Genomic DNA, 16,052 nt, shown 5'->3' on the forward strand with positions numbered 1-16,052 from the left:
GTAATTAGTTTTGTCAAGAATTCGTAATTGACCAAAATAACGCAACCACTTCAATGAAAGTTTTAAGACTAAAACGAACAAATGAAGAGTGATCTTCATGAATTCAATTTTGCTTCTCAAAGCAAAGACTCATTGAAATAAGTGGGAGCATTCTCTTAAACCGTTAAGATGAGGACGAGGTTCCAGAAGTAAAGATTATAATGGAATTGATACAAGGTAATGTTAAAGGTAAAGTTATTGAGAATGACGATACTAAACCTATCAATCCCAACCGATAAAGTTTTCATTGTCTTAAAATGTTGGACACTAGAAAGGAAAGCGCCCCAAATTATTGAAGAATCAACAAGTTAGTTGTGAGACATCTAATGGGACCTTCTTCTTTAAATGTTTATTTGATTAAACATAAATTTTGCTAGTACCACTTCGTCAATATTAGAAACCAGTGGAGGTTTTCATCATTGTACTTGATACATAGGATGATTAGAATATGACGACTAGCAATAATAATGTCGAGAGATAGAGTAATTGTGTACTCAATCTAGTTTTTGGATTTAAAGTTGTACTTAATTATGACTATTAAGTGCATAAACTCTAAATAAGGATATAAACTTGTTAAGATACAAAAGAGGTTTTCACTTTTGTGACCCTATACACCACGATTTGATGTATGGCTAGCCCATTATCAAGGTGATTATATTCTAAACCAAACTAGAATGATATATCATGTAGATGATGTAAGATTCAAATTGGTAACCCAAGATTAAACCTTAAATTTTGGAATGATGAACGCAAATAGTTATCGAGTACTCTTGAAACCATTAGATTGTTAATGGTATATGCGTATCTCGTATTCAAAGCAAGATGTCTCATGCCTTTTGGTTGAAAAGGAGATCGAGGTTGTAAATCATCTATCCAAAATAGGTTGATCATTATCTTTTACCAAAGATTTAAGTTGACACTAATATGTTCACTTAATAAGGTAAATAGAGAAATCTTTGAAGAATTTCAAAGAGTTCAAGGAATCACGATTTAGTCATGATGGGATTATCAAAGTGAAGACTTTGATATAAGCCAAATGAATTGTGATATAGTATCACAAATTAATCTCTCTTAACACGCATTATTGGATAATGTATGATTGGATAAGAATTCAAACGCTATTCGATAAGGTTTGGACTTCGATCAAGTTACTTTGAGTTACTTGATCCTTTTGGGGATTTTTTCATTTTGTCTAAATTATTTTTCCACTAAATCGAATCATATGAGATATGAAATGGTAAACGTACCATGGTTGTAAGTTTTTCACAAGAAACAAATGCTCATTTTTTCCTTGCAATTATCACGAGCACGACGGGTTTGCGGCTCATGAAGCTGTCTTTCTAAAATACAGGTTTATTTCTAGAAGACAGAGTGGGAGAAATTATCCAAGAGCCACAAAGAATGTTATGTCGCAAGAAACTGGTCTTTCTTGGCTACATGAGACATTTTGTGTAAGACGTTGTTTCTTCAAAACCTAGGAGGTTAAATTCGTCACTTGTTAAAAATGATGAATTCATGCTACTTTCAAGAAAGTAAAGAGCTTATAACTTACAAAAGAAATTGTTTGATTCAAGTTGATTACTTCTGGAAAGTAATCGACAAAGGAATTACATAAGAATGTTTAAGTCACAACTCAATACAAGGTTTAGAGCCATGAAAATCCGAAATAAAAGGCTTGATTAGTGACAAAGGGTTTTGCACTAATAAAGAGATATTTCATAGCAAGATTAGTTGCAAAAGGGTTTTGCACAAATTGAAATGCTTAAGTCTATTTGGATCTTCTTAGGGATTGTATTTCATTATTATGAAATACACAACAAGTGAATCTAAAACCCACTTCTTCAATAGAAGGAATGTATTCAATACATGTCATAAATTTTATAGATTCTTGCAATCCTAAGATAATGTGAAACTTAAGAGAGAATCTTAAGTAGGACATCAATGAGTTGGAATCAACATTTTGATCATGTGATAAAACATTTCTCGATAAGTCGAGAAGTTGTGTTTATACATGAAGTTTAGTGGGAGTTACGGAAATTTTAATTAGTCCGATATGTGGATGACATATTGATCATTGAGAATGATTTAAGACTTTTGGAGTATTATAATACATCTTGAATATCCGGATTTATGAAGATAAATCAACATGATATTAGCGTCAGTAAGAAGTCTTATGTTGATAAGATTCATGACTAGTTCAATTAAATTGAACATATTTGATTGATTTCATTTGCTTCGCTTTGCCGAATCAATTAAAAAGAAATGATGTATAACACTTCATATGCTTTGAGTATGATGAATTGTTTTCAAAAATCGAATTTAAGTAATCTTTACCAAGTAAGCTATAAAGATTACCCTTAAGTGCTTGCAGAAGCATTAAGGAAGTAAAGCAAAGTGTTTATGATGCAATATTGTGTAAGGGTGTTACACAAGTGACAATTGACAATTGAGATTGCGCATGGTTTCCGACAAAACCATAATCAAAACACATTAGGATGGTTAAGATACCATTGTGGCAATGTTAATTAAGAAGTAGATTTTCTAGAATCGTTCTAGGCAATAAAGAACAATGAGAGATATTTATAACGGAAATTGAGTACACTTGCGATCATGAGATGTGCAAGAAGGATGAGTCCCGCACACTGTGAAAATAGTGGGAGCTATTCTTAGGCTAGAGGGCCTATGTCTTGATTGGACCTCGACACTTACTCAGAAAGTTTTGTAATGCAAATGTATACATAACAAAGGAAAACGAGTATGTAGTAAGGTTGAGTAAGGTACAAGAAGTTGATAAAACCTACTAACCAAAGCCTTCTCAAAGGCTAAACATGATGAGTCATGTTAGTTCAATTGAATTGAAATGAACAACTACGTACAAGATCAAATTATATTATAGAATATGAAATAGTAATCAGGCATTGACTATTCATATGTGATAATCGCATTTGTCGTTCGAGTTTTACTTTAAAACTCTTTTATTATACTTTGTTACATCCAAACGGGTTGTAGAGACAATTGAACCCCGTTAAAGTGAACACGGATTAGCATTGTATTCGCCCATAGTCACTTGTATGAGGTGACGTCTCGAAGTGACTAGAGTGTGATGCGATTGATGGCAAGTTCAAGTGCCATACAGTCATGTGAGATGACTAGTCGATCACATAGGCAGACTGTTAGGAACACTTTGTCGAGCCTTATGACCGCTTATAGAGTTCTGGCAATTTATATAGCCTGGTCGTGGCGAGAGCTACTATAGTATTCTAATGAGTCGATTCTTTTGACTAAAGACTATTCACCTAAGATGGCACAGATTTGATTAACTTTGATTTGTGTTACTACGACCTTCGTAAATGGGGTCAAATGGGCATATTTTGGGTTATGATGGCTGTGGCTAGTCGAAGGGAATAAGTGCGATAGGAATTGTCCACCCCCTTGTTAGGGTTAAAACAATATCTCAGGGCCACTCGAGGAGTAATGAACTGGAAATGCGTGGCCACGCTCGGAAAGTATCTATGATAGATAAGTCCAGGTCAATCGGTTATTCTCGGATCGAGGAAACCACTCTTGATATGATCACTTGCAAGTACGACTTGAAAGACACCTTGCATTGAGTGGGAGATAGTAATAGGACAAGAGAATTGGTGACGCACACTTGTCGAGGACAAGTGGGAGATTGTTGGGAAATGTGTCCTCAACAATGGTGCGATCACATGATTTAAATATCATTATTAAATCTCATTTTAAGAATACATGTGGGATGTAATATTTTACAGTCAACTGGTCCACACATATCGGTAATGATTGGCTGACTAGAGTTTGACATTACTGTCGTGCGACGGTGGTGATCAGTTGATCCCCTTAGGTCATACCTATAGGGAAATACTCTTAATTGATTATTTAATTAATCGTATACCGATCTGAGTTAATTAAATTGCTTAAAATTGACGGATAATTTTGTGAGTATAATTTACGTATCTTATTGTAAATATGATTAAATAAGACACGGTCTAAGTAATCGAATTGTTTTATTACTTAGATGAAATTATTGTTTCTGAGAAACAATTGAAACGAAATGAATAAATTATTATAAATACAGAATGTTGTAGTTTATAATTTGGAAACTTTTGGTACAAGTAATTACGAATTACTAGTCGATTTTGTAAATGACATATTTTATGAGTATGTTGATTTTTAATAAGTTAAAAATACATTACAATGTGACATGTCATGTAACATGTTACATGTGACAAATTGACAAATGACAAAATAAAATGGAGCATCCATTTTATTGTATATGCCGAAATAATGGAGGGAGTATATGATATACATTGTGTTTTTATCTTGAGTGGAAAACACAATAATTATACCTAAAGGAGTAGCCATGCACACCTATGCTTTTGAGAAGAGCAAAAATAAAAGGTATTGGGCTACCTACCCAAGGCCCCCTCTCTCTTCTCTTTTTCGGCCCTATCAAAAGAAAGAGAACAATTTTTCCTCTCTAATTATTCATTCATTTTTGTGATACACAATACAATTTTCTAGTGTAAGAAAATGGATAATCTCTACAATATATGATTTTTCTAGAGAAATAAACTCACAAAAATTACTCCTCTCTTGACCGAAATATTCAAGAGTAAAATTACAATTTATATTGTGTCAATTTTATAGCAAAACTAATATTATTACTAGATCTAAATAATATTAGTTATTATGAGTATTCCTTGGGTATATGCTTTTGGGAGGGATTCTACATTTGAATCCTTGTTCTTCCATTTGGAGAGCTCAAGAACAAGTGAGTAGGAGAACTCACTTGTGCCCATACATCCGAAAATCACAATGTAAGATGATGGTTTCTTCTTTATATTGTTTATTAGTTTGCATGCATAAGATCACTTATTAATTTTATGACAAATTAAATTAAAACATATATGAATATTTTAGTATATAGATCTACATTTCCTTCATAATAACCCAATAATCTTCAATTACCCAATAATAAACTTGAATGATAAACTTGAACAATAATTATGGAAAGATTGATGTATAATTTATGGAAAGATTAAAGAGTAATCTATTCTAATCTACTCCTAATATAATCTAAAGAAGGATTTTTCTAGCTAAAAAGATGTGTAAAAGGATCTCATAAAACTCTATATAAGGATTATTACAAATGGGGTATTTATAGTGGAAATTAGGTGGATGCATTAGGGTTAACTAAGGGCTAAACTAGTAATTACACTTTTGGGATTTGAGCAGGGAGACTCCGGTATTTCTTGAAGGAAGGGCGTCTTTCTTTGAGGCTTGAAGAAGACGAAATTATGCTGTGAAGAAATCCGTGCGTATTGTGGTCGGGACGGGCGGATTCTGGGAGAAGAAGACGAGCGGATTTGATGGAATCCGGGCGGATTCTGGTGGGGCAATCCGAGCGGATTCAAAGCAAGGCGCTCGGATTCTGTAGTGAGGAGACGGGCGGATTGGAGACAATCCGCTCGGATTGTTCTTCAACAGTGATTCTTCTTCTTTTCTTCCCTTTTGCTCATTCCCATTTTATTCTTGCGGGATTGGTCTTTAGTCTTTGCTTCCTCTTCATACTAGTCCATCTAGTATCGTCAAGTAGCTTCCAAATATGCACGAAAGACGGGAATTTCCGCCTTATTATCTCCTTTTCTACAAAACATATGAAATGCGATAGAAAAGCAAATAGGAAGGTTTTGATGAATAAAATGGCCATGAAATGCTATAATAGTACGCAAAATAGGCTCAATTAGGGGACTAAATGTGCGCAAATAATGGTCACATCAGTGACTCATCATGGATCGAACCATATCAAGTAATGTTCGATTTCTCCGTTCGGACACACCATTTAATTGAGGTGTTCCACGTGGAGTTAACTGTAAAACGATTCCACAGTCTTTAAGGTGTTGATCAAACTCATTTGAAAGATATTCGCCACCCCGATCTGATTGGAGTGCTTTAACCTTTCTACCCAGTTGGTTCTTAACCTTGTTCTGGTATTCCTTGAATTTCTCAAAGGACTCACTTTTATGCTTCATTAAGTAGACATATCCGTATCTACTCAAATCGTCCGTGAAAGTGATAAAATATCTATAGCCATCTCCAGTGGTAATTGACATAGGTCCACATACGTCAGTATGTATGAGTCGTAATAGGTCACTAGCGCGCATTCCAACACCTTTGAAGGAAATTCGAGTCATTTTGCCAATGAGACATGATTCACACGTGCCAAATGTAGAAAAATCGAATGCGGGAATAGTCCCATTCTCGACGAGTTTCTTTACACGTTTTTCATTTATGTGTCCCATTCGACAATGCCATAGATAGGTTTGATCTTTGTCACCAACCTTTAATTTCATATTATTCACGTGTAATATATCTGTAGTTTGATCTAAGATGTAAATTCCATTAATGGAAACTGCTTTGCCATAAATCATTTCATTGAAAGAGAAAATACAGCTATTATCCTTTATTGAAAATGAAAAACCGTCTTTATCAAGTACGGAAACAGAAATAATGTTCTTAGACAAACTGGGTACATAGTAACAGTTATATAAAAATAACTCAAAACCACTAGGGAGTTGGATTACGTATGTTCCCTTCGAGACTGCAGCAACTCTAGCTCCATTCCCGACTCGCAGGTCCACATCACCCTTTCCGAGAGGTGTGATGTTTTTTAGGCCCTGTAAATGATTACACAGATGAGAACCACAACCAGTATCAAGTACCCAAGTTCCGAAACTTGCATGGTAAATCTCAATCATATGAATATAAGATGACATACCAACAGGAGTGACGCGGCCTGCTTTTATGTCCTCACGGGACAATGGACAGTTCCTCCTCCAATGTCCAGTCTAGTGACAATGGTGGCACTCAATGTCACCGCCCTTGCTCTTTGCCTTGCCTTGTGAGCCACTAGTCTCACCATGCCCACTCTTACCGTTTCCTGGCTTTTTAAACTTTGGCTTTCCTACAGTTAGGTCGCCGGGAGCTTTGCCCTTACCTTTATTCTTGTTGGAAATCATGAGAACATCTTGCTTCATGCTCCCACTCAATTTCATATCCTTCTCGGTCTGTACGAGAAGTGAGTGTAGCTCATGAGGACTTTTCTTCCTGTCATTCATGTAGTAATTTGCCCTGAAAAGGGCAAAACCATCATGAAGTGAATGAAGCATACGGTCAATGACTATGCTCTCACTGATTTTGCAATCAAGTGTCTCCAATTTCTCGACATTCTCAATCATGTTAAGAATGTGTGGGCTAACTGGTTGGCCCTTCTGGAGTTTCGCATCAAAGAAGCGACAGGTATGCTCATAAGTAACGATTCTCGGTGCTTTTGAGAACTCGTTAGTGAGCGTGGTGAAAATCTTGTTTGCACCTTGGTCAATGAAGCGTCTTTGCAAATTGGTTTCCATTGCAAATATGAGTACGTTCTTTATCGCACCCGCTTCCATGACGAAGTCACTATAAGCAAGTGACTCGTTAACTTCTGCATTGGGGCCTGGGTTTACCGTTATTGGCTCAGTTAAGTACTTGAGCTTACCGTCAGCAATGGCAGCATTCCGCAATGATGCCTCCCAGTCCGCAAAGTTGGACCCGTCATTTTTCAGACGTGTGAACTGATTCATGTGGTCCATGAAAGCTTTCAGCCAGGACTCGCGTCCAAGTCTGGCACTTGGCATTGGGATTTCGTTATTTCCAGCCATTTGTTGTAACAGTATTATCAAGATAAAACGTATTCTACACTGCGAAAAGAAGAAAAAATATAATAAGCATACTCATCGTTATGATTTAAGTCTAATTCAATACTGTTATAACGCGAAGACTCAAGCATTTATACAATTGACCTCCCTCAAGAATTATATAAATGATCTTAAGACTCAATTATCTGTAAATTGATAAGCCAGCCTTTTGACTAATTCTACCGTTAGAATTCTTGGTCGATAAATTTCTGTAAATTCTATCTTTAGTCCATCATAATCACGAGAAACTCTTCGGATTATAATGTTGAGGTAAACTAAGTCAACACAAACTACTTACCCAACGTAGAAGGGGTCATATGGAGAGTAAGGTCCTATATGCCTACCGACGAAGAAGGGATTCATAGCTGTTTGCCCTCATAAAGACTAGTCTCAATTTCAGTTTTAGAGGAAGATCCCATCAACTTTATTTTAATTCATTTTAAGTGAACTAATATCTAGCATGCGAGAATGAATAAACTAAGGTGATGTCTTAAAAAAGTGTGACATCTGTATGTCTATGAAAACTAACATTCAATCTTTATGAGTCAATTTTCATGCATTTTAGTGTTACGTGGTTTGGTTTAGGCGGAATATGATGCACTAACTATCATGTGAATGAAAAACAATAAGAATGGAAAAACGTAAAACAAAATAAAGTCCTAGTGTGGCCTATCTACCAAAAAGAACTTAAATACAACTTTGGAATCCATCCTAGGACCCGAGAAGCTTGTCTTGATGTTCCATCTTGGTCCATGTAGCGGGAGTGAGCAATCCAATCTCCATCTTTAGTCTTCTCAAAATTACAATTTAAAAATTACATAATAAACCTATTTACATTCTAATTTCAAAACCGTAATAATTAAAGAAAACCAAACGGAGATACGAGATCTCAAATTACATTAAAAATTATGTTTCCATCATTACGAAAACATAATTTAACTAAGGCCACACTAGGTATTACAAATTACAACCGATTCCAAAAATACGTAAATAAAACCATTCAATGATTCATTCAACTAAATAAAAATGCATCAACTATAAATTTAAACATTCAAGACATAATTCCTTAATTATGTAGATTAATTTATCCAAACCACCTTTTTAATTGATCAAATTATGTGACAATTCCTCAATTACTCACAATAATTTTAATCTTAATTCACATTAATCTGGTAATATGAATTTAATCCAACATTATTTTAAACTTCTTTAAAATAATTAGGTATCTAAAAATTGTGAACTTCTTCACAACAATTAATCATACATTATTAATTTAATGTATAATCAATATTGGCCAAAAATAAAACAAAAAAACAGAAAATATTTTGTTCTTCTCGGCAATTCCTTAAAAACCGAAACAAAAACATAAAAAAATTTTTTTTTTTTATTATTGCTGCTCACGGCAAAACAGGAAAACCAAAAAAAACAGAAAATCCTTTTTTTTTTCAAATGCCCTCGGCATGTACAAAAAAAAGAAAAACCAATATTTTTTTTCTTTTTCCTCTCGGCTGAAAAAAAAAAAACAAAATAGCCCCCCCCCCTCCCTTTTTTTTATCAAAACAAAAACATTAAGATGAACAAATTTGTTTATAGTTGCTATTAGAACAAGATTGGCATAATCATCAACAATATGAATTAATCCAATATGAATTAATGATACATGATTCTTAAACAACAATTTAATCTCATGTATGCCAAAAACTATATAGCAAAAACAAAAATCATCATTAATCAAAACAATTCCATTTACATTTCAATTTAATGCTAATTAAATCAAAACATCTACGAATTTATTATATTATCATCTTAACCTATTAAAACAATAATATGAATAAATCTAAATGGAACAAAAACATCAACAAAACCGAAAAACAACTCGGCATACAAAAAAATGATTCGGCATTTTTTTTTTTTTAAAAAAACTTTCAGCCGATTGTTTTTTTTTTTTCGGTTTCTACAATTTTTTTGTTTAAATTATTTATGAAAATCATACAAAAAAAAATTTCGTGGCCTTGGCTCTGATACCACTTGTAGGAAATATCGGTATACTTCCCTTAAAATTAAGGATTATAACGAAATTATAATCTATGAAAACTAGTCATAAATGAATTGCATACACAAAATAGAATAGGGATTAGGAATCAACCTTTGGTCCTTGCAAATATGGCCTAAGAACAATATCAAAATTGATATTCGCCTAATCATTGCACCCAAGATGATATGAGAAATGCCCTTTTGTTCTTGCTAGAATCAATCCCCAAATTCACTAATTAATTTAGGGTTTTGTGTGATTTTTTGATGAGAGGAAAAATTAGGTCAAAAGAATGAGAAAATGATCTAACCTCTACTCCCTCTTTAAACCGTGAAAGAGGAGTCATTAGGGGAGATTTTTCTCTTCTTTTTTTTCGGTCAAACTACCAACCAAAAATAAGGAGAAATATCTTCTTATTTTTGGGTAGTTATCAAAATGTATATTATGTGTACATTTTATTAATTATCATATATGTTGTCCCATTTTAATAAGTCCATACATAACCGATTGTAGTCGATTTATTAAAACCGGCCTGACAACATTTATTATAACAATCTCGTATAAAATATACTTTAACTATAAATATTGCATATTTATAATTTGCTAATTAAATATAATTGGTTACGTTTAATCACGAATTAACATCTTAATTCGTTCAAGCTAACATTATATACATTAATTAAATATAACTGTTTGTATTCAATTTAGGAATTGACAGTTAATTCGTCTCTGCTAATATTATTTAATTATATTAAATAATCATCTCATCATCACATTGACTAACTGTTTAGTCAAATACTTGGACTAATCTTTTAGTCAGGCATCAACGTGATTATATTTTCATACAATCACATCTCTCAAACACATCCTTTAGGTGTGACTTTTAGGGACCAGTTGATCACCGCCATCAGTATGATAATAACGTCAAACTTTCTAGCAAGCCAACCGTTATTAAGTAATCGTAAATCAACTGATAAAATACGAAGTATACCCTTGTGAACCTATAAGAGATTTATAAATGTTATCACACTAATTATGGAGGACACAAGCTCCAACATGGACCTGAAAAAAGCAAAACTAAGCTTGGAATTGTCCCTTTAGCTCGCATTTAGGAGATGGAAGAATTGGAGCGAGAATACTACTATCTTGGGATACGTGAAGTCGTCTTGGAAGCTAAATCAACGTCCTATGGCTGGTTCAGTGGAAGACAACTCGATCGAGAGCTTTTGCTGGCTTAGTTCCTCGATTGAGTACTTATTGATGCGGAAGACCACTCGATCGAACTCCCGCTATGTTCGATCGAAATGTGGCTTTTTGATGTTCCTCGATCGAGTAGTTTTTGTACTCGATCGAGAGGTTTTTGCTGGGAATTAATCGATCGAGAAGTTTGAAGGTGCTCGATCGAACACTTTGAGATGTGACGCGAGATTTTCTTGCGTGAACTTGTTTATTTAATACCTTAAGTTATCGTGTTTAGGTTAACAAATATCTTTCCTATAAATAGGAGAGACTTAATTAGGTTTAGGTATCTTTTAATCGTTTACTATTCAGTAATCAGTCATTAATCTCAAACTTTCGTTCGCCGTTGCTTTGCTCTCATTTTCCGGATATTCGAATTGTGTAATTTCTTTACTCTCCCTTATTCAATTTAATTCCCTTTTGCAACTTTTAATCTCTTTTCTCTTAATTGTTGTTAGTTATTCGAATTTATTATTTAGTTTATGCAACTTCCTTCAATTCATTTTTATGCCATGTTTATTATTGTTTTATCAATCGTTATTGTTTTATTTATCATTATGAGTCGCTAATTTCTTAATTGTTAGGATTAGGGGAGCCATGATAGTAAAACAATGAAGCGATAATTGGTTTAGGAGGTTTTTAATGTGAGAATTGTTTTTTTTTTTGGGAAAGGTAAGTATATATCGTCATTTCACAAAAATGGGGTAGACATCAGTTCAGTATATGGCACAAACAAGAAGAAAAGAAAAGCTAAGATTACAAATTTTGGAACCAAGCTCTATCTTTACTCTTAACATCCGCCAAAATCTGCTGCACCACAACATCAGGCCTCCTTACAATGTTGTCCACCCAGGCTTCATTTCTGCATCTCCAAATCCAATAAAACAAGGCAACATAACAAGATCCAATATATCTCCTCTGAAGTTTAGTGACACGTCTGGCAGTTGAGAACCAGGTTACCAGGTCTGGCAGCCTGAATTGGACAACCAGATGAGCCTGTAGCAACTGATGACAGTTCACAGAAAACGGGCAATCATAAAAAAGATGGTAATGGTTTTCAGCAATACTCAGACAGATGGGACAGGTAGGGTCAATTGACAGTCCCCTTCTGATGAGTCTATCTCTCGTAGGTAACCTCTGGAGCAAGAATTCCCAGAACACAAAAGAGCATTTGGGAATATTCAGAGTATTCCAACATAGGAATCTCCAATCAACTTTAGGTTTATGCACTCTCAACCATTCAGATCCAGATTTGACATTGTAATCCATAGTTGAATTGAGCCATTGGTTGTTATGATAGGCTTCCTTGAAACGAGTCATTATCAAAGAAATTATTTCCATGGCCAGCTACAGTCTGTAGGGGCCATGTACTCAGTCCAGGGTATATTTTTCATATAGAAATGGCTCACTCACCGAACCCATAAATGATCCTTTTTGTTAGCAAGCCACCAAACATATTTCCCAAACAAAGCCTTGTTCCAAGTTTTAGCATCTTTTATGCCAAGCCCCCCTTCTTCCTTAGGCAAGCAGCAGGTGTCCCACTTGACATTAGGAGAAATCTTGTAGTCAGAGGTTCCTCTCCAAACGAAGTTCCTGCAGATGTTGGTAATCCTATTCATTATACCACTTGGAATCAGGAAGATGGACGCCTAATAGGAGTGCAAGGTAGCTAAAACCGAGTTCACCGGAGTTAGCCTGCCAGCATAAGTCAGATGTTTAGTCCCCCATCCCCTAATTCTAGCCACAATTCTATCAGTCAGCTTCAGGCTCTCATTCTTAGTCAGTTTCTTAGAGGAGATACGGACTCCCAGGTACTTAAAAGGAAGACTACCCCTATGAAACCCAGAGATCTGCAATATGTCCTCAACTATGCCATATTTGACCCCATTAAAGTAGATATTAGATTTACTCCTATTCAGGCATAATCCAGAAGCTGATGAGAAAGTAGAGAAGGCTCTCAGAATCCACATTATTGAGGTCTCATTCCCTTTACAGAAGAGCAGAAGGTCATCAGCAAATAATAAATAGTTAAGTTTAAGATCACCACACAGTGGGTGAAATTTGAAACCATCCTGCTATGCAACTACTCCTAGAATCCTAGAGAGGTATTCCATAAAAATAGTAAAGAGGAGGGGAGAAAGGGGATCACCTTGTCTTAAGCCTCTCCTACCTTTGAAGAAGCCAAATTTGTTACCATTGATATTCAGAGAGTATGTAGGACTAGTCACACAGGTCATTACTAAGTCAGTGAATTTCTAGGGAAAATGAAGAGATTGCATCATTTGTAAAAGAAATCCCCATTCCACAGAGTCATAAGCTTTCTTTAGATCTATTTTGACTAAACATCTTGGGGAGGAAGCTTTCCTGTTGTAGAGTCTAACCAAATCTTGACAAATGAGGACATTCTCAACTATATTCCTACCCTGAATGAAGCCCCCCTAACTCTCACTCACAATGTCAGGAAGAATCTTGCTCAGCCTCTTGCACAAAACTTCAGCCAAAGTTTTATAAAGAGTGTTGCAGCAAGCAATAGGACGGAAATCCAGAACATTGGTTGGGTTAGAAGACTTAGGTATTAAGGTAATATTAGTTGTATTTACCTGTTTGAGAAGTTTCCCAGTCTGGAAGAAATTTTTAATGGCTGCAATAACATCACCCCCAACTATCTCCCAAAAATCTTTAAAGACTTGACTTGAGTACCCATCTGGTCCAGGAGATTTGATAGACGAGATGGAGAAAAGACATTCTTTAATCTCAACATCAGTCACCTCAGCCAATGAAATGAAGCAATGGTCCTGAGTGACAAGTTTCCCCTGCCTAACAGTAGGCCCATGGATAGCAGTAGTTGGAAGAGAAGACCCTAGCAGATTCTTGTAGTAGTGTAAAAAAGCTGCTTCAATCTTATCAAAGTTTGAGTGCATCACCCCATCTGTACCCTGAATATTCAAGACTCTGTTGTGCACCTATTTAGCCCTTATCTGACTATGGAAGAATCGTGTATTCTCATCACAATATTTTATCCAATCCACTTTTGCTTTCTGGCTTAAGAAGCTATGCTGAATCTTACTAAGGTGTCTATAGGATTCAGCAGCTGCACTCTCAGAAGTTAATAAGGCAGGATCAGTAGGATTTAAGTGCATTTGAACTTGAAAATCCCCCAGTAAGGCTCTAGCCACTCCCACAAATTTTTCAACATCAGAGAAGCCATTCATATTCAACAATTTCAGAGGGCCTTTAAAATTTTTCAATTTAGTAACCTCTTGATACATGGGAGTGCCTGGTATGTAAACATTCCAGGAATTGTGAACAACATTCTTGAACTCAGGATCAAGGCTCCACATTTTATAGTACTTGAACTGCCTTTTCCTTTGAGCCCCACTATTTCTTCTGTAATAGACACAAGGATTGTGGTCAAAAAGACCTTCAGGAAGGAAATGGACATAGGCATCAGGATATAAGTCCATCCACTCATCATTCACTAGAAACCTATCAATTCTGGAGAAGCCCCTAGAAGAAGGAGCTTGTTTGTTGTTCCAGGTAAAGAAAGCTCCTTGACTCTTAATATCCATTAAACCACAAACAGTAACACAGTCTCTGAACTCAGCAATGTCTGCCCAGGATACCTCTCTACCAATCCTGTCATTAAAATTCAAAACACAATTAAAATCTCCACAGACTCCCCAAGGGCCCTGATATCTGAGTTTCATCTCCTTCAGGTGAGTCTATAAATCTAACCTCTCCCCATCATCATTTGAACCATACACAACAGACAACAAAAATGCATCCCCAGAAGAGAATTCAGCCACTTTGACAGTTATGACCTGACTATTCTTATGTAATAAGGACACTCCAAAGATCTGAGGATCCCAAATTACCCAAACTCTACCACCATGATGATAATCATTATTATTAATCACTTGCCAATGATTCCCTAAATTACCTAAAACTGTAGCAAAATTTTGTTCTTTGATCTTTGTTTCTACTAATCCATATAGAACAACATTATTTGAAATAAAAATTTCCTAACATCAAGCTGTTTGTTGGCCCCATTTATTCCTCTCACATTCTAGAATGCAACTCTATCCATTAGAAACTAATCCAGGTGGTTCCTCCAGTCTTCCATCCAAAGACCCTACACTTCCAGGGCTAGTAGTAAGAGCTTCCACATATGACTTGGTAGGGGGAACATTAGCAGAGGTGACATGTTCCTGCCTAGAAATTTGTTGCACAACAGAAACTGGAGTGATCAGAGATGAGTTGTGGTAAGTAGGACCACCAAAAGGCAATTCAGGAGCCTTAGGAGAAACTGACTGGACCACTGGAGCTCTCTGAACAGGCCTCCAAACCTTCTTAGGGGGAAGAGGAGCTGGTTTAGCCACAGGAGCAGCAGGTTGTGTAATACCCCGTAATTTAGTGAAGTTTATATAATTAATTTACGTTATTCGAATAATTAATTAATGGCATTTATATTTAATAATTGAAAATAAGACGGGATAAATATAATAATAAAATAAAGAAAGACGGAATTGAAGTTGGGCAGTGTGCTATAGGGCTTGGGCCGGCCATGTATGTTGCATAAATTAATAGAGTAATTGTCGGGATTAATTGATGGGTCGTGTGCATTGGGCCGCGTGTCGGGTGTAGCTCGAGTAATATAGTAGTAGTAGTAGTAGTAATAATAATAATAATAATAATAATAATAATAATAATAATAATAATAATAATAATAATAATAATAATAATAATAATAATAATAATAATAATAATAATAATAATAATAATAATAATAATAATAATAATAATAATAATAATAATAATAATAATAATAATAATAATAATAATAATAATAATAATAATAATAATAATAATAATAATAATAATAATAATAATAATAATAATAATAATAATAATAATAATAATAATAATAATAATAATAATAATAATAATAATAATAATAATAATAATATAATAATAATAATAATAAT

At 34.8% G+C, this 16,052-nt stretch overlaps 2 protein-coding genes across 2 annotated transcripts; both read right to left on the minus strand.

Annotated features, from left to right (window-relative positions):
* Positions 1 to 11,823: 11,823 nt before the first annotated feature.
* LOC141588218 (uncharacterized) lies at positions 11,824 to 12,336 on the minus strand. The gene has a single exon (XM_074409672.1). The coding sequence runs from the start codon at positions 12,334 to 12,336 to the stop codon at positions 11,824 to 11,826; it is 513 nt and encodes a 170-aa protein (XP_074265773.1).
* Positions 12,337 to 12,476: 140 nt separating this feature from the next.
* On the minus strand, positions 12,477 to 15,117 carry LOC141588219 (uncharacterized). The gene is made up of 7 exons (XM_074409673.1): positions 15,095 to 15,117; positions 14,803 to 14,949; positions 14,097 to 14,703; positions 13,521 to 14,003; positions 13,238 to 13,322; positions 12,763 to 13,054; positions 12,477 to 12,660 (listed from the first exon to the last, which is right to left on the minus strand). The coding sequence occupies exons 1-7, from the start codon at positions 15,115 to 15,117 to the stop codon at positions 12,477 to 12,479; spliced, it is 1,821 nt and encodes a 606-aa protein (XP_074265774.1).
* Between the last annotated feature and the right edge of the window lie 935 nt (positions 15,118 to 16,052).

The sequence above is a fragment of the Silene latifolia genome, chromosome 6 (genome assembly GCF_048544455.1).
Source record: "Silene latifolia isolate original U9 population chromosome 6, ASM4854445v1, whole genome shotgun sequence".
Lineage (NCBI taxonomy): Eukaryota > Viridiplantae > Streptophyta > Magnoliopsida > Caryophyllales > Caryophyllaceae > Silene > Silene latifolia.

What these genes read in the sequence shown, in the direction of transcription:
- LOC141588218 (XM_074409672.1), bottom strand. Translation starts at nt 12,336, where the DNA reads ATGGATTACAATGTCAAATCTGGATCTGAATGGTTGAGAGTGCATAAA.
- LOC141588219 (XM_074409673.1), bottom strand. Translation starts at nt 15,117, where the DNA reads ATGGGGCCAACAAACAGCTTGAT. An exon ending in TCAAATGATGATGGGGAGAG is followed by an intron (nt 14,704 to 14,802) that starts GTTAGATTTATA and finishes TTTTAATGACAG; the next exon opens with GATTGGTAGAGAGGTATCCT. An exon ending in GCAAGATTCTTCCTGACATT is followed by an intron (nt 13,323 to 13,520) that starts GTGAGTGAGAGT and finishes CATTTTCCCTAG; the next exon opens with AAATTCACTGACTTAGTAAT.